Source organism: Vanessa atalanta, chromosome 2 (genome assembly GCF_905147765.1).
Source record: "Vanessa atalanta chromosome 2, ilVanAtal1.2, whole genome shotgun sequence".
In the NCBI taxonomy this organism is placed as follows: Eukaryota; Metazoa; Arthropoda; class Insecta; order Lepidoptera; family Nymphalidae; genus Vanessa; species Vanessa atalanta.
The window spans coordinates 12,928,260-12,946,667 of NC_061872.1; the positions used below are offsets into that span (position 1 = coordinate 12,928,260).

An 18,408-nucleotide genomic window follows, 5' to 3' on the forward strand; every position below is an offset into this window, starting at 1 on the left:
CAGATAACAACTTTCGTTTCTAAACGCAGTAGCCGTTAATGTAAATATATTCTATTGAAAGTATTAAAATATTTAACGGATTCATTGATAATTTAACTATATATTCGTTAAGCTGGTGGTTCTATGGTAATGAGATATAGACTTGAAGATAATGTTAACAATAATGAAAGAGTATTTAATATAATTAATGAAATTTGTGGCCGCCCGAAATTCGACCTTAAGTCATTAGTAATAAAAATGAGACTCGATATCAGAGAAGTATAAGATACATTGTTTTCAATTCCAAAGCAGTACATTCCATTTTTGATAAATTTGGCACCGGAGATTATATGCTAATAATCCTATTTATATGATTTGGATTTATTTGAAAAAAAAAAACCAAACGATGTGAAAACTGGAGTGAAAAACTCTTAAATCTAAATAAGATATATATTATATTAAATAAATATATTTGAATTAGTTCCAAGTGAAGTGAAACATCAAATAAATTGATGAAAAAAAAAATACCATCAAAATTGACAAATACTTTCACACTAATAACGCTTCGGCTTTAAAAGCCGAAATTATCTTGGAGATAAGGTAAAAACGAATAAACGGGACACGATTGCCACAATTCATTTAAAAGTAAAATATTTCAACTAACAGCAATATCAATCGACGCGTGGATGACATGTAAGGGCCGTCTCCATTACAAGTGTTCCATCGTGATCATTTGTTACTGACAGCGGTAGCCCATCGGTATTCAATTTAGTTTTATCTACCAAACATTAATCATGTTAATCAATAGTTTTATCCGTCGGAAGTTAGATGTACCGTACTCGAATAGATAGACGCACATATTTTGGAATTTTAAAGCTAATTCAGCTACACCGACTTTCTATTGGTTGTATATTGCCACGGCTGAGCGATTGGTCGATCGGGATTTATTTATTTATCGACATTCATCTCCTTATGTTGTGGCAGCACCATTGGACATTGTGATGCAGTTCTTGTGCTCGTTTTGGCAAAATTTATCGATCTGAAATATGGATGTTCCGTGTCACGAAGCAACAGGCAATAAATCGCTCGGTTACTTGACCACTGCATACTTAAATATTACGATTCGATATTGAATTCTATCACACCCATCTCTTTTAAGTATTGAAACCGTAATTTTTTTTTTATTTTAATTAGCGTTACTTAAATTGAGCTATTTTTGCTTTCACTTATTCGTAATTCGACGTCGGCTTTAGATTTAATTACTGCAAAATTTTGGCTTGGCAATGTCACGACAAAGTTTTAATGCGTGATTTTGTGAAATCCTGGGCGCGGTCATTATACGAACACGCCGAGAAGCCGGTAGTCTCTGGAAGGTAATAAATTTTACTGCGCTTTGACTACAGCAATGATTATAATTATAGATGATGAGCTTGTGCTATGTAGCCTCTATAGACATACGATTATTTACGGGACAACAATTACTTATATCTGAAGAATGTCGCAACATGGAATATAAAGTCTGATCATTTTGACTTGGTCAATATTTTACCCGCTATTTTATGGCATAGTTGGTACATCTGTTCGTACAAATAAGATATAGTTCTGATCATAGTTTTAATAAATTGGTACTCTTTTAAACTCGACTAGGTAAAGCAACATATGATTAACGATGATGACTGTAATCGCAAATATCTTCCGTGTCGAGTTCAACGCTACTGGTCTTTATTGTAGGCTCTCCTTGTGAATCTGAAAGATACTCGTTGATTACCTATTTTAAATAAGGAAGCTCAGATACAAAACATGAAGTTTGTATTTTGTTTTCGGTATGTTTTGATGTTATTCCAAAACGACTTCACCGCCTTTGTCAATTGAGATATTATTACATATATCAAAATGTATTCATATGATATTTGATTTGAGTCGTTTTTTTTTTCTTAAAACATCGTTCGCTTTAGTATCTTAAATGTATATTAACTTAAACTTTAATTTAGTTTATGGAATTTTTATTGACTTGAAATCAATTAAAATTATATCTGATCAGCCTAAAACGATTTCTTATCATTTATTTTGCTATCGTTAAATTTGAAAATAAATATTGATTTTAAATGTGAATTACATTTACGAGCAGTTCAAAATAAAAACGGCTCCGCACTTTAAATATTAACATAGAATTTAAAGGCTCGTAAAAGTTTCTTATGATTTAAAACGTCTTTAAATTACATGCTTAGGTTTCAGAGCGTGATGCTGTATATTATTATATGTGTAATATTTAAACGCGGTTTGCGTTTGATTAGAGCTCACATTTAAAAATGGAAACTTATTGTAACGATCGATTTAAATGTTCTTGTTGGGATTTCGCAATAATAATTTATTTCATCTTATAACCCGATTTCTAATGTAACTAATAATATTGGTCGTTTTAAGATCAGATATAACATGCGCGGCGCACGCGCCCGCGGCACGCCTGTTCCAACTTAGCCTTTGGGTCTTTGTGTTGTGAAACTGTGATTTACCTTATCTATGACCTCTTTTGTTAAATGCTAAAAACGAAATACTTAGATTTATATTAATTTCTGCGGTTTAATTATTATTATTTAGAAGACTTCGTAATAGGTACGTTTAATATCAAGCAGTTCTGTTAGCATTCTTCGAAAATATTCCCAAAAGTTACCGTGGAATTTTCACCGCTGGAATTACGCCGAAGAATGTCGGCTAATAAGTGAGAATTTTTCGAGAAAGTGTAAATCGGTCCTTTTTACGCGGGAAATTTGGGAAAAATGTTTTAATAATCTTAATTTTTTGGTTTTTTAAAATACAATTTGTCGTCGTTTAATATTTGATATAAAAAGAAAAGTATTTTGCAATTCATAAACTAATCGTTTTTCTTTCTTCACCAGGCCACTTGTGTGTCAAAACGGTGCAACTTGCACCAATTCGGTGGGCGGGTTCTCCTGCATCTGCGTCAACGGCTGGACTGGTCCCGAGTGTTCAGTGAACATTGATGACTGCGCGGGCGCTGCTTGTTTCAACGGCGCCACGTGTATCGATCGTGTCGGAGCGTTCTACTGCAAATGTACTCCTGGAAAAACTGGTATGTGATGGAATTGTTTTACAGGTTGTTGATCTTCTGTTTTCATATTCTACTGTTAAACATCAATACTTAATAAGGATTGGCAAAGAATATATCATATTAGTTCATTTGGTAACAAATACGCTTTCTATATAGAATATTGATTAGTCAAAATTAATAAATTTTATTATTATTCTAGTAGTATGATTGGTAATCGTTTCTGTTGTTCTTCAGGTCTTCTCTGCCATCTGGACGACGCGTGCACTTCAAACCCTTGTCACGCAGACGCAATTTGTGACACGAGCCCCATCAATGGGTCCTACACTTGCTCGTGTGCTTCAGGCTATAAGGGCTTAGACTGCTCTGAGGATATCGATGAGTGTGAACAAGGTTGGTACGAGTGATGCTTCTGAACAGACTGTTACTGTTGAGCTAAAGTTTTCTTACCTTATGAGGAATTTGGAGACAGCGTGATGGTATTCTATCCTTTGCAAGGTTTTGGAATATTTATTTATAAAAAAATGTAATTAATGAAACGCTATTCTTAATTTCATGATATATCAACGGCATATATTTGTACAGGATCACCATGCGAACACGACGGCATCTGTGTGAACACGCCCGGCTCCTTCGCCTGTAACTGCTCCGTCGGTTTCACGGGCCCCCGTTGCGAGACCAACGTCAACGAATGCGAGAGCCATCCCTGCAGGAACGATGGCTCGTGTCTCGATGACCCCGGCACCTTCCGATGCGTCTGCATGCCTGGTAAGTACTCACTTGAAATATAGACAGAATTAACTCGTCGATAACACGCAATTATAGCATTAATCATTTTAATAGCAGGAGCCTTCTATTAAGGTGGAATTAGACGATACGTTTTCGTTAATTTAATTCTTCCACTCATAGATAAATAGTGTCATGTCTTAATAAAAAATTGAAACGAAAGTGATCAAATGAATTCATTAAATAAACCGATACGATTTAATTTTGTATTTTGTCATATAATTCAATATTCACGCGAATGAACGTTCTTCAGAGTTAATCGTCTGATATCATCTTTAGGGTTAAAATGAAATAAACCTCATTATTAATTATGTTCTACTGTATGCACAAAGTGCAAGTAAAACGATATATGATTTTTTATGTTTAAAACTTTGGTCATGCATATTGAACATCTAATGGTTCTTGCCCATAGACAATGCCCCACGAAAAGCCATTTTGGCCATTCCCTACATCGCCAATGTACCACTAACAATGCGGACTATGATTTTATGTTCCTGGTGTCTCTAGTTACACTGGCTGTATAGTCTATTCCATTCGAAATTGGAATAAAGATAAACAAACCTTGGATTAACGTATTTTATGCGATTCGCCAATAGCTCAGCTGTAGTTTGCAATACTAAGAGATTTTGAGTAATATACCCACCTTTATTTATAATACAATACTATTAAAACGAAAGCATTTTTTCGAAATTCCATAAATCAAGCCCTCGAACAATGATATCGGGTTAATTCGCTGTCAAATGCGGAATAGACTATACAAGAATCGGTCGATAAACTAAATTTTCAAATACTAGTAATCGTCTCCGTAATGTACTTTTATTGGATCGAGCGCACCGACACGTTCGTTCAGTTGAAACGTGTTATCAAAGTTCCGTCAATCATCTAAAGTATAAATCGGTTTCAAGAAATTGCGCTTATTCGTTTCGGAATTGGACTGTAAAGCTACAAGAGACAGTGTCTCGGGTAGACCATAGACTCTTCACTACGTCTGTACGCGACTAACTCCAAAACTATCAAACGGATTTTTTAACGGCTTTCACTGAATGACAGAATTATTTATGATGAAGTTTTGGGTTCACCCAGCACAGATGTGTATTATGATATTATTGTTATATGTATTCTATCCGAGCGAAGCAGGGTCTGGTAGTTAGTTAAATCGTATACGTTGCTTATAAATCGAATCTTACTAATATATATAAATGCCAAAGTTTGAATGGACGTTTCTTATTCAACGCCAGAACGACTGAAGAGTAATTAATTTGGTACGACGATATAATATAATCTGGAATAGCACATATGATACTTTTCATCCATAACTCTTGCACCCCCCACTCCCCTTCACACGCGGTCGAAGCCGCAAGCGGAAACTAGTAATATAATATGTGACGGTAAAATTTTTTTTCGTGACGAAGAGTTAGACGGCGAAATGGGAACAGATAATAAATGCGCTTTTATTCTAACCAGTGACGTATATTATATTATTATTAATAATAGTTCTAATTTAATCGGTTTCGTATTATCGATTTTATTGTACTTGTTGCTGCTTTATGTCTATTGAATTATACCTTGATTTGTAAAGTAACGGAATTGTAGTATCTCCTATGTTACAATTTGTTCCTCGGTTGACAGCTTGATGATAATCATTACCTGGAAAGAGATGGATTGTGAAAAGTGCACCAGGGTTGCTAATGCAGGGAAAACGATAAAGGAAAAAAAAAAATTTTTTCCATTTGGCAACATCCTTGTCGAATTGACCTATATTTATTTAACATTTAGCCGATATTGTGAATCGTGTTTTATTTTTATACGACGCTCTGGTTGTTTTAATTTATTTTTCAATTTAAAAAGTATTTTAATAATTATGTTTAACTATTATTATAAATAAACATATTACTAATTATTCAAATAAATGTTGCCAGACTATTCTAATAATTGTCATATTCAGTTAAAAAGTTGTAACGAAGTTTGCATGCCTCTTCCTTAATGTTATGCATACCTATTAATGACATATCCATATAGATTTATACTTTATAGTTTGCGCAAATATATACACACCTTATAATAATAAATAATAAAAACCTATCGATTTTTTAACATAAATGTACAAATGTAATTTTAACATTCAGCGTAATTACAAAGGAAAATATTTGCAAATCGAGTGTCTGTCGAATGAAGTTCGAAAAAGTTATGTTTGCGTAATATAATGGTTATCACTGGAATAGTTTTTGAGACATTTTTTTTATAGTGAATTTAGGATAACTTTTTTTGTAATACATTATGAAGCCGTTAATATCATTTAAGAGATATTAGGAATGTATAGTTTTTATTCCTTTTAAGTATCTTGCTAATGTGTACATGGTTTTAAACTATTCAATCGATACGTGCGTCAAATTCTCTCGTCAATTTATCATTCGCTAAATCGATGACGAATCGGTCACTATTTTAAATACCTCTGTATGTCGTCAGTAGACCATTTCACACATACTAAAATCGGAGAACATATCCTCGCTGATATTATAAATGCGAAAATGAGTTTGTTTGCTTAGCTTTTACGTATTAACTCCTAAACAAATCAAATAATTTAGTGTCGATTTTAGGGGTGCAGAAAATGTCAGAGGATATCTAAAACCTGCCCCCCCCACTTTCACATGAAAACTTAAAGAGATATTCAACACATAATAACACATATATAAAAAAAAAATATTTAATTTTCTGAATCGCCATCTAATTAAAATGTGTAGTCCCTTAGATAATATACGTTGTTTTTTTTTTAATTATAATTACGAAGGTAAAATTATTTATTGCGTGAAGTAACAAAATTAATATACACGACGATTATATTTTTTGCTCAATCGTCATCCTTAGCCGAGCGTCGGTTCCCATGACGATGTGAGCACCCGACTCAGTACGCGGAAGCATTGCGCCCGCGCAACGTTAATTTAACGCTTAATATAAACTTTAATAAAATGCAATAAGGACTATTTACGGACATCGCTAAACGTTGATACTATTACATAGATACCTATTATTAATAAATAATATTTTTATCGTTTGCGTGACTATTATTATTATAACATTCGGGCGAAATTTTATATATTAAAGACATTCGGAGTACATGAGAACCGAAATTTATATAATAATTTAAAAAGTAATTTATTTGTATTATGAGTAGGTATAGCCGTGCCCTGAACACATTGTCAAGTATACAAAACATGTTAGCGATGCAATGATGCGGATGGAACCACTCATTGGAACCGTCCCCCATGTCATATAATCCGTTCAAATCAAATACATCTTCATAACTACGTCTATAGAACATGAAACTTACTTTTCATTTTGGGCGCATGAGACGCAACTTCGAGTGCCGTATAACCCTACTGAATTGAGAAGGTTGTTTATGGTAACAAGGTTATAGAGATGTGGACGCTATTATATGCAGTTGTGTAATATCACTTATCTCACGCATGAGTGATCCCAGACTTGTCTGGCAAGTGGACTAATAAGGGCAAACGCAGCACTTGGTATGACATTATAATTTTTTATAGAATAAAACATGTCCCGTGGGCCTTTGCACTCGTTTTTTATGAAGATGCAACCGTTACTTGTTTATTGCCCGCGAGTTGGTTGAAACATTTTTAATATGTCATTATAAATACATATTAGATATCTTGTCACCGCTCCTATGTGATCTATTGCAATTGAAACACCCACTTTTGCATTTTTGTATTTGTGACGTGTTTACAATTATTCAGACGCGAACGGTTAAGAAATAATATTTATTAAGTATTGAAATCTTTTCACCAAATTATTTGACAACAGTTATGGAGGTTAAATAGGGCATACTTATTTCTTTAAGAGATTTTTTTTCAACACACTCAAGTAGGAATAAATTATGACAAAAAAAGTCACATAAAATAAATTAAAAAATTAACATTTTATTGTTATTCCACATTGAATACACCTGTCGTCATTATACGAATATCAATTATTCTTTACAAATTTTAAATAAAGAAACAATTTACTTTAAAAATATACTTTAGTGTCGATTTATAAAAAAAAAAATCTTCAAAATGATTACTATAGGTTATATATACTATCCAATAATATATCTCTTATATGTTATTTTGTTTCACCAATATCAAGATGCAACATAATTTATGTCGGTATGTGATACTCATAATGCCTAACAAACAAGCTGCTTGCGTTTACAAATATAAAACCTTTTTAGTATTCAAACTTTTTCTTTTTATTCGCGACCTTTTTAACGTTTAATTCCCGAAAAGCAGCTGCAGTGCGATTCTGTAAGAATTCACTTCGTATCTCACTCGGGATATGTTGACCATCGACTTACAATGATACTCCATTTTGATACGTGTGTTTTTTAAATTTTATAATTGTTAATGCCAATTTTGCATATCACATGATGACATTTCATATGTGATTTCTGCGGTGAGTTTCGAGTTTCTTACAGAATACCCCTGGTCAATACTATGTTTATATGTGAAGTGTGCATTAAACATTCAAATATGCGCATAAAACCGGCATTAGCTTGCGCCCGCGTCGGACATTCTTATTGTGGCTTGTGATCCGAAATCGTGACGAAGGCTCGTGGTACAAAGATTACATGACAGCGAATACGGAGCCAATCCAGACATTTCGTTTCGCTCCGACCAAATACTATATTTAATCATGTATCTCTATGTATGTTTACTGCTCCGCTAAACTTTTGTTTTTGAGGAGATTTTGAGTTTTATTGACCACCCTGCTTACAAATACAGCGATATATATGTAGCAGATTTTCACCTGAAACGTGCAGGTTTCCTCACGATTGCTTATGAAGACTGTTACATTATCAAAACAGTCAAATAGTGGCCGGCATTTTTATCATGGTATCATTCATTATTCGAGTATGTTGTTTTTCAAAACAAATTTTATACTTCTGTAAATAATAAGTCATATGTTATTATGTCAAAGGTTAATTACATGATTTACCTTTCACGCAACATAGTATATTACTATAAATAACAAAACGAACTCAGTAGGTTTTGTTAAGTAATTAATTTAAAAAAAAAAAACATGTATTTTAAAAAATATTTAGCGATTTCCATTTACACCATCCGTCGACCCGCGACATGCGCTCGCGCACTGGGCGTGGCCTCCCCTCCCTAACTACCATTTTGGTAGATACGATAAAGGCTCAATAGGGCATGTCAGCTATACAAATGCTTGCATAATATTTTACTACTCCGAAAAATTGGTATTGAATTGTTCTGTGAAGTATAAATGGGCTTAGAGTTTGCTCAGGTTGGGAAATAGTTGATTTGATTTCATGTCGCTCGTCGTAATAGGATCTAGATCACTTTGGTTGCGCAAATATATAAATCGTCATTGAACAGGATTAGTCAAAACGTGAAACGGCGTTATCATCTTTATACTAGGATATATTCTGAACGAGCTTTGTGACAGAAATGTAATAGACTGGTTTAAATCCGAGCAAGCATTAATAAGTTTTCATATGATTAGTTGTGTTTAAAATTCTTTTAATCCTCGGAGATTATGTCAGTTGAAAATCTATCACATATGAATCCACCAACTAGTATTGTTCTCCGCGGTGAAATAACTACCAACCAACCCTCTCAAGAGTCGAAGCTTTTGCTCAGAAGAGGGATATTAACTTGGCGGCAGGGCTTTGTGCAAGGTTGGGTGCGCATTGGTGACCATTTACCATCAGGTGGCCCATTTGTCCGTCCACCTACCCATTACATAAAAAAAATAAACACATATGTGCGTTTAAAACACACGACAATGAGTTAAGTTTTAAGTCTTCAACCGTTTGTTAATTCTTGAATTTATATTATTCCGTTCAAGAAAGTCTCCCCGTTTCCAACATGTGTCATACATTTCGATTCGTCAAACGTACGGACGTACGTCCACTCTGACATTTTAATTAAACATTGTCCCAGTAATTAACACGCCAGTACGCTATTCCTTTGAAAACTTACTTTGTTTCGCCCATTACTTATTAAGTTTTACGAGTCTAATGATCTTTTAACTGAGTCAAGTTTTACGTTTTTTTTTGTCGTATGATTCATGTTTGATACTATAGATTTGGTGTAATTTTACCAGACAACATTAAGGAAATAAATCTTACGCGACGCTTCTATAGAAACACGTCTTCTACGCTTGGTCATTATCCATTCATCATATTTTCTACCGACAAACAGCAATATTTAGTGTTGTTGTGTTCCGGTTGAAGGATGACTGAGCCAATGCCAGCCAGTTCCTTAAGTTGGTGGCACATTGGCAATGTAAGGAATGGTTTCTTACGTTGCCGATATCTATTGGCACTGGTGACCACTTATCATCAGCACGATGACCCCTTTGCACACCCCCCCTATCCATATTATAAAGAAAAAATGTACAGCGACATTTTTTAATTTATAGACCTTAATAACGCCAATCGTTCCAAAAAAGTGTGGCAGAAGTCGTTTTCTAATGGAATACCATATGGGAAAGATAGGTATAAATAACTCAAAATCTTGTCAAAAATAATTCTACAACTCTCTGCCATAAAATTCAAATACCAATTAGCTGTGCGTCCGAGTTAACGACTTCATTTATGCGATGCATGAATTCTAATTTATAGTGTTTTAAATCAAAACGACACGTACTAAATTATCTTGATTATAACGAACAAACAAAATAATTTATGTTTACTTTAATAATAAATCTATTTCAGGCTTCACGGGAACACAATGCGAAGTGGAAATAGACGAGTGCGCCAACAATCCGTGCCTGAACGGCGGCGTGTGCCATGACATGATAAACGCATTCAGATGCACTTGCGTCATTGGGTAAGTCTCTCTAACAAACTAACGTGTTCATCTTAAATTATTTATAAGCTGTTTTCTAACATGCTTACTTTATTTCCTGGAAATAATACTAAGACTACTATTCCAAAATATGGATAATTGCTCAGATAGGTTCTATGCCGAATTCCACAAATGCTCAATGTTCAAACGAATTTTCAGGAGTCGAAAATTGAATTAGCAAGAAAAAAACATCAAATTATTTGTATAGTAGATGTTATATATAGAGATAAATATTTATTCTCCATATATTTATATATTTAAGTGGTTAGTCCATACGTTGGAACGTATACTTCATTTACTTCCTTGGTATTCTCATAGTATATCGACATTATATGTCCAATTATTTCGTGGAATATTTAATAACACGAGGCATATTAATTATTTAAACTAATAATAATAACAGCTTCTCTTAAATTGCTCTATCCAATAGTCAAAATATTTAATAGTTGATTCAAACTAATGTTTCTTTCCCAGTTTTACCGGTGCTCGCTGTCAGGTGAACATCGATGACTGCGCTTCAAGTCCTTGTCGAAACGGAGGCACGTGTCATGATTCCATCGCTGGGTACACTTGCGAATGTCCACCCGGATACAACGGTGAGTTTGGACCAATGTTTGAAGCGACGTACAAAATATATTTACCATTCAAATTCAAGATTACTTATTATCATCTTTATAAACTCGTGCAACAACAGCCAAGTATCTTGATTCTCAATGATTTACAGGAATGTCGTGCGAGACCAACATAAACGACTGTCTCTCAGCACCGTGTCACCGAGGGGAATGTATTGATGGGGACAATAGCTTCACGTGCAACTGTCATCCGGGATACACGGGCCGTGTGTGCCAGACCCAGATCAACGAGTGCGAGTCCAATCCTTGCCAGTTTGGAGGTTGGTGATGTTCTATATGAAATTAATTTATTGGTAGTAAATTTGTTCAAGTGTGTTAGGTCTGTTTTACACTTATATAATAGTATTAGCGTAGTAAGACAAGACAAATATTTCATTTAATATTGTTCGATTGCGCCAAACTCTATTAGCTTTCGTAAAGGTTTTCAATAATTGCCACTCGCTAAGTTCTAAGATTAAGTAATTTGATAACAGGGCCTGATGTATGTATGTATTTAAGCCTGTTGCGAAAATTATGGGAATTGCAATCAACCGTAATTTGGTATGGACCAGCAGATAAAAATAAGTTTTATGGACAAACATGTTATTTATTATTCGGATATTTCAAATTCCCGAAATCATATTTTTATCTCTAATAAATAGATTAAATATAAATAGTTAATGGATGACTGTTTTCCTTCAGGTCATTGCGAGGATTTGATCGACGGATACCAGTGCCGTTGCAAGCCAGGAACATCTGGTCGGAACTGTGAAATAAATGTCAACGAATGCTATTCCAATCCTTGTAGGAACGGCGCAACTTGCATCGACGGCATCAACAGGTGAGTCGCAATTTGTATTAATGTTTGACCTCAATCTTTGGGATCTTACTGCACTTATATGGGATTATTTAGAAGGACCAAAAGTATGTTTAGTAGTTGTTACATTCACTGATTTAATTTTTTTCTCCTCTTTTAATATCTATCCTTTTCTCTTTCACACGCAGCAACAATTACTTTGAGTAAGTGCTTTTATATTACAGCATGGTTTATTGTTTTCGCTTTTTTTAATCGAATCATTGATTTGAACAGTCACGACGGTTGCTTTATAGATATCAAACGGATTCTTATCGTGGTTTTATGCTTGATAAAGTATTATTTGGGTAAAATATTATTCAATGGGATAGGACGATATGTTTGTTGGGTCTGTATTCCAAAAAAAAACTTCACGAATATTACTTATTTTACATTACTTTAAATAAAGAATAATTGAATACAGTTGAAAATAAATATTTTAGTCTCTTGTAAGTATAAATTTAGTACGCATGACAAATTTCATCGAAATCGTTCTCCAAGTCCTCTAAAAACTGCATATTCGCATGCTCAGATCCAATCTATAGGCACTGTCTAACTCAAACGTGCCTTAGGTATACCTGTGAGTGCATCCCCGGCTTCACCGGCCAACACTGCGAGACCAACATCAACGAATGTTTGTCCAACCCTTGCGCCAACGGCGGGAAATGCATCGACCGCATCAACGGCTTCCGCTGCGAATGTCCGAGGGGATACTATGACGCTAGGTATGTGATCTGCTGATGTGGTAGCCTCTTAATGTTGTCTTTAATTTTGAACTTTTCATTGGTGATTAGGCTATCTTATTAGGTACTATCCATGCGCCAACTATTCTATTGCCGATCAACTTTATTCTCTACCGTTACGTTATAGTATTATGTCTGAACAGTTGTCATTATGGACATACAAAACATAAAGGTTATAACTAAGAAGTATTTTATTGCCTACACGCAATTATATTCACAATTAATAGTATTTTATTATCATTTGACAGTTAAATTTTGATTGCTTTGGCGTTGAATCGTGTTGTGATTATAATGTAACTAATATTTGTTTTGGTATAAAAAATGCAACGCCAACATCCAATGCTTGTCCAATCATAGGAACATTAATTTTATTTGAACCAAGAGCACAATTGTTTACTAATTTTATTTAGTTAAAACCAAATAATAATAAGTTTCTAATATTACAGATGTCTCTCGGATGTAAACGAATGCGCATCGAACCCCTGCATCAACGGTGGAACATGCGAAGACGGAGTGAATCAGTTCATCTGCCACTGCTTACCGGGTTACGGAGGTATGTTGTATACAAATGTAAATGTGTCAATTAATTCCATAATCGAATCTAATTTCTAATGTCACTATTTTCAGAAACTTGTAGCAATTGATTCAGACTGCTTAATCTATAAGAATAATAATCATTTTCGAAGTATTGATTTAGCTGTAATGGTTCCTGTGTAGTATATTAAAGTTTACATTCCATTGCTGATATTTATCATTATATTAAGGATATACCTTACCTATCAGTCAACTGACTGCATAATAATAATGATATCCTTTACCGCTGTTTTCCAGTATTATTATAAACTTCTGAGATTTTAAGACGGACCATTTATGTGTAATATATTAACTTTAGAGTGTTTACAAAATCAATATTAAATTCAGGTCAACGTTGCGAGCGAGATATCGACGAATGCAGCTCCAATCCGTGCCAACACGGCGGCACGTGTCACGACCGACTCAACGCGTACAAGTGCGATTGTGTACTCGGCTTCACTGGTGAGTAAAGTGTTATATTCTAACGCTATAAATGTTACACTCGGTTGTCGGCAATAGATATCGTATATTTGACTTTATTTGGGATGGTCTAAATCTAAAGTGTAATTCCCAGGCGTGAACTGCGAGACGAACATCGACGACTGCGCGGGCAACCCGTGCCTGCACGGCGGCTCCTGCATCGACCTCGTCAACGGGTACCGCTGCGTGTGCGCTCCCCCCCACTCCGGTCGGAACTGCGAGAACACGCTCGACCCCTGCCTGCCCAACCAGTGAGTACCGTGCAGACCGTATTCATTTTTGACCTGACATCTTCAGCACAAATGAATTTTAGCAAGCGGTGGAACCCGACATAGTGTTCGGTCAGAAGCGGGTGGTCTAACCGTCGATCTCCTCCAGATGCCGGCACGGCGGGCGCTGCATCGCGGAGGCGTCGTACGCGGAGTTCACGTGCCAGTGCCCGGTGGGCTGGACGGGCGCGCTGTGCGAGCGCGACGTGGACGAGTGCGGCGTGACGGCGCCGTGCCACAACGAGGCCACGTGCATCAACACGGAGGGCTCGTACGCGTGCCTGTGCGCGCGCGGCTACGAGGGCAAGGACTGCGCCATCAACACCGACGACTGCGCCTCCTGTGAGTGCTGCCCTTTGTTGCCTTATTTTCGAATAGCCGACATTACCCTTTTTACGTTTCCAAAAAAAATATCTTACCAAAATTTGTAAGTTCTCCTCGACTCGACACACCACATGATTTTGAGGTTGGAGATGTTGCATTTACGTATGTCTTCATTATTTAGGTTATATTCGATAAATCTACTTATGACGTTATGATTGTGTATTTCGGTTCTAATAGTTATATTCGCTTACAGTCCCCTGTCAAAACGGTGCAACATGTCTGGACAGTATCGGCGACTACAACTGCGTGTGCGCGAGCGGCTTTGCGGGCAAGCACTGCGAGGTGGATATAGACGAGTGTCAGTCACGGCCGTGTATGAACGGCGCTACTTGTAATCAGGTTCGTTTCCATTAGAAAGAAATTTCAGTGTTATTAATTTGAATTTCAACTGTCAATGTTGATTGAATGAACCCGTACAGATATCTAATATTCCCTTTTATCGATCCAGTATGTGGCATCCTACACGTGCACGTGTCCGCTCGGCTTTTCTGGGATCAACTGTCAGACCAATGACGAAGACTGCACAGAGTCGAGTTGCATGAACGGTGGCACCTGCATAGATGGCATCAACTCTTACAACTGTTCATGTCCTCCTGGGTGAGTTGTTTTTATACATACGATCAGAAATACTAATGAACAATATTTATCAGGTGGAGTTACACTTCGATGTATCTCTTATCATCAGTAATTTGATATTTAAAAGTTAGTAAACAAATAAAATGACAATCAATTTGTAGCTTTATTTTTTTTGTGTATTTTTTAATCCTTCTCAAAAATTTTACAATTTTTTATATAAATATTGACCAAGACAGATGACGATGTTGTAGGCTGCAGTCATTTATCTTTAATTATATGCAATTGAAATGAACAGAACAGCTTACTGGATTTGAAATGCCATGTGAAACTTAATAACTTGTAAATTTTCAGGTACACGGGTTCAAACTGTCAGTTCCGTATTAATATGTGCGACAGTTCACCCTGCGACAATGGAGCGACTTGTCACGACCACGTGACCTTTTACACGTGCCACTGTCCGTACGGCTATACCGGCAAGCACTGTGAAGCCTTCGTGGAGTGGTGAGTGTACTATCCGTTTACAATGTTTAATAAATATAAAATAATTTTGGTCCTTATTTAAAAAAAGGGCTATTTCGAACTCTCTATGTCTACGAAGTTAACTTATTTAAAACTATCTTTTTTATTAGAATAACCTTCGTGTAACACAGTATCTTAATGCCATCATCTCCCCAGGTGCGAGAACAACCCGTGCGAAAACGGTGCCACGTGCTCGCAGAAGGGCCCGCAGTACACGTGCACGTGCGCGCCCGGCTGGTCCGGGAAGCTGTGTGACGTGGAGATGGTCTCCTGCAAAGATGCTAGCATTCGGAAAGGTATACACCGAGTGGAGACTACGTCTGCAATCATTACGTTTTTGTATTTTTATATCGTTTGACTAACTTTTTGAACTGTAAATAATACTATCATTGTTTTTGTCGCTAGGTGTCAAATTGAAACAGCTATGTAATAATGGATCCTGCGAAGACATTGGTAATTCCCATCGCTGTCATTGTCTCGAGGGCTACACCGGCTCCTACTGTCAGAAGGAAATCAACGAGTGTGACTCCGCTCCCTGTCAGAACGGAGCAGTTTGCAAGGACCTAGTAGGAACCTATCAGTGTCAATGTGCAAAAGGTTTTCAAGGACAGAACTGTGAACTTAACGTCAATGACTGCCTCCCGAACCCGTGTCAAAATGGAGGAACATGTCACGATCTGATAAACAACTTCTCTTGCTCATGTCCTTTCGGTACACTCGGAAAAATCTGCGAGATAAACGTAAATGATTGCAAACAAGACGCCTGCCATAACAACGGCACCTGCATGGACAAAGTGGGTGGCTTCGAATGTAAATGTCCACCAGGTTTTGTAGGTCCCAGGTGTGAAGGTGACATCAACGAATGTTTATCCAACCCCTGTTCGAATCCCGGCACACAGGATTGTGTGCAGCTGGTCAATGATTATGACTGTAATTGTAAGCCTGGCTACATGGGTAGACATTGCGACGCTAAAGTCAATTTCTGTGCAAATTCTCCATGTCAAAATGGGGGTATTTGTACAGCGATTCAGGGTGGACATGAGTGTTTGTGTAATGAAGGATTTTACGGAAAGAACTGCGAGTATTCGGGCTACGCCTGCGATTCCAATCCGTGCCAGAACGGCGGATATTGCCAAACTTCAGAAATCGGTGACTACATCTGCGATTGTCCATCAGGTTTGTCTGGTATCAATTGTGAAATCGATTCTATGAACGAATGTTTAAGTAATCCATGTAAGCATCCCGAAGCACGTTGTATCGATAAACCAGGTGACTATCTTTGTTATTGCCCGAGGCAATGGACCGGCAAGAGCTGTGACATCCATGACCCTCACGCGAGAGGTGGATACGGAAGCCCCATGTCTGGTGTTTACAATAAAAACCCTGGACTAACACCTCTGGAACTAGATTTAGCCTTCCAAAGAGAGAAATGTGTTAAGTTGGGTTGCAAAGAAAAACAAGGAGACCACCACTGCGATGAAGAATGTAATACGTATGCCTGTGAATTTGACGGAAACGATTGTTCTCTGGGTATCAACCCTTGGGCAAACTGCACGGCGCCTATAAAATGTTGGGAAGTTTTCATGAACGGAGAATGTAATGAAGTTTGCAACACTCAAGCCTGCATGTTCGATGGAAGAGATTGCCAGAAATCGTTGCAAAAATGTAACCCTGTTTACGATGCGTACTGTCAAAAGCACTACGCTAATGGCCATTGTGATTACGGATGTAATAACGCTGAATGTAATTGGGATGGACTCGACTGTGAAAACGAACCACCCGATCTAGCTGAAGGTGTTATGTCGATAATTTTGCTCATGGACATGCGAACTTTCAAGGAAAACTCCGTAGCATTCTTGCGAGATCTCGGCCATCAGCTACGAACTACGGTTCTTATAAAGAAAGATCATTTGGGTAACGATATGGTCTATCCGTGGAAAGGATCGGCAGATGTCGGCTTACAGGACACGGAGTTCGGAAAGAAACATCAAATAGTCTACACGGAGAGAGGGCAGTCTGGAGTTCAAGTGTATTTAGAAATTGACAACAGAAAATGCACATCGATGTCCGCATCGGAGTGCTTCTTTTCGGCTCGTGAAGCTGCCGATTTCTTAGCAGCTACTGCGTCGAAGCATTCTCTATCACCAGACTTCCCTATTTATCAAGTTAAGGGTGTAAATGCTCCGATAGTTGAAACTACAAACTTTAAATACGTCTTTATTGGCGTGATTCTAGTTCTATTAGCGGGACTCCTCATTGGAGTTCTCGTCACAGCACAAAGAAAGCGAGCTGCTGGTATAACTTGGTTCCCCGAAGGTTTTATTCGCAACAACTCATCAACGCGACGACGGTCGAGACGAAGAGGTCCCGACGGGCAGGAAATGAAAAATTTGAATAAAGGATCTATCGGATGTATCGATGTCGACATAAATGGCGGGCACATGGGTCCACCCCATTGGTCTGATGATGACGATGACGGGTCTGCTCCTCCCAGGGCTAAGAGACCTCGCGGTCCAGGTGATGCCAATGGCGCACCCGGTGGCTATGCGTCTGATCACACTGCGATCACTGATTATGAAGAAGCTGGACACGAACCGAGAGTATGGACCCAACAGCATTTGGATGCAGCGGATATCAGAGTGCCACCCAGTATGATGACGCCGCCTGCCATCGTAAGTATTACAGAAAATATTTAT

The 18,408-nt window shown here is 37.1% G+C and overlaps 1 protein-coding gene across 2 annotated transcripts in view; it reads left to right on the forward strand.

Moving 5' to 3' along the window:
- Nucleotides 1-18,408, forward strand: part of LOC125075756 (neurogenic locus Notch protein) — a 112,624-nt gene that overhangs the window by 87,774 nt on the left and 6,442 nt on the right. For both annotated transcript variants that reach the window (XM_047687491.1, XM_047687481.1), the window contains exons 6-22: nucleotides 2,877-3,070; nucleotides 3,284-3,439; nucleotides 3,632-3,814; nucleotides 10,572-10,686; nucleotides 11,179-11,300; nucleotides 11,429-11,596; nucleotides 12,018-12,156; nucleotides 12,741-12,893; nucleotides 13,358-13,464; nucleotides 13,833-13,946; nucleotides 14,059-14,215; nucleotides 14,343-14,575; nucleotides 14,811-14,956; nucleotides 15,066-15,214; nucleotides 15,545-15,694; nucleotides 15,869-16,008; nucleotides 16,118-18,384. In XM_047687491.1, the coding sequence (XP_047543447.1) occupies nucleotides 2,877-3,070; nucleotides 3,284-3,439; nucleotides 3,632-3,814; nucleotides 10,572-10,686; nucleotides 11,179-11,300; nucleotides 11,429-11,596; nucleotides 12,018-12,156; nucleotides 12,741-12,893; nucleotides 13,358-13,464; nucleotides 13,833-13,946; nucleotides 14,059-14,215; nucleotides 14,343-14,575; nucleotides 14,811-14,956; nucleotides 15,066-15,214; nucleotides 15,545-15,694; nucleotides 15,869-16,008; nucleotides 16,118-18,384 (4,693 nt within the window). The remainder of the gene's footprint in view (nucleotides 1-2,876; nucleotides 3,071-3,283; nucleotides 3,440-3,631; nucleotides 3,815-10,571; nucleotides 10,687-11,178; nucleotides 11,301-11,428; nucleotides 11,597-12,017; nucleotides 12,157-12,740; nucleotides 12,894-13,357; nucleotides 13,465-13,832; nucleotides 13,947-14,058; nucleotides 14,216-14,342; nucleotides 14,576-14,810; nucleotides 14,957-15,065; nucleotides 15,215-15,544; nucleotides 15,695-15,868; nucleotides 16,009-16,117; nucleotides 18,385-18,408) is intronic.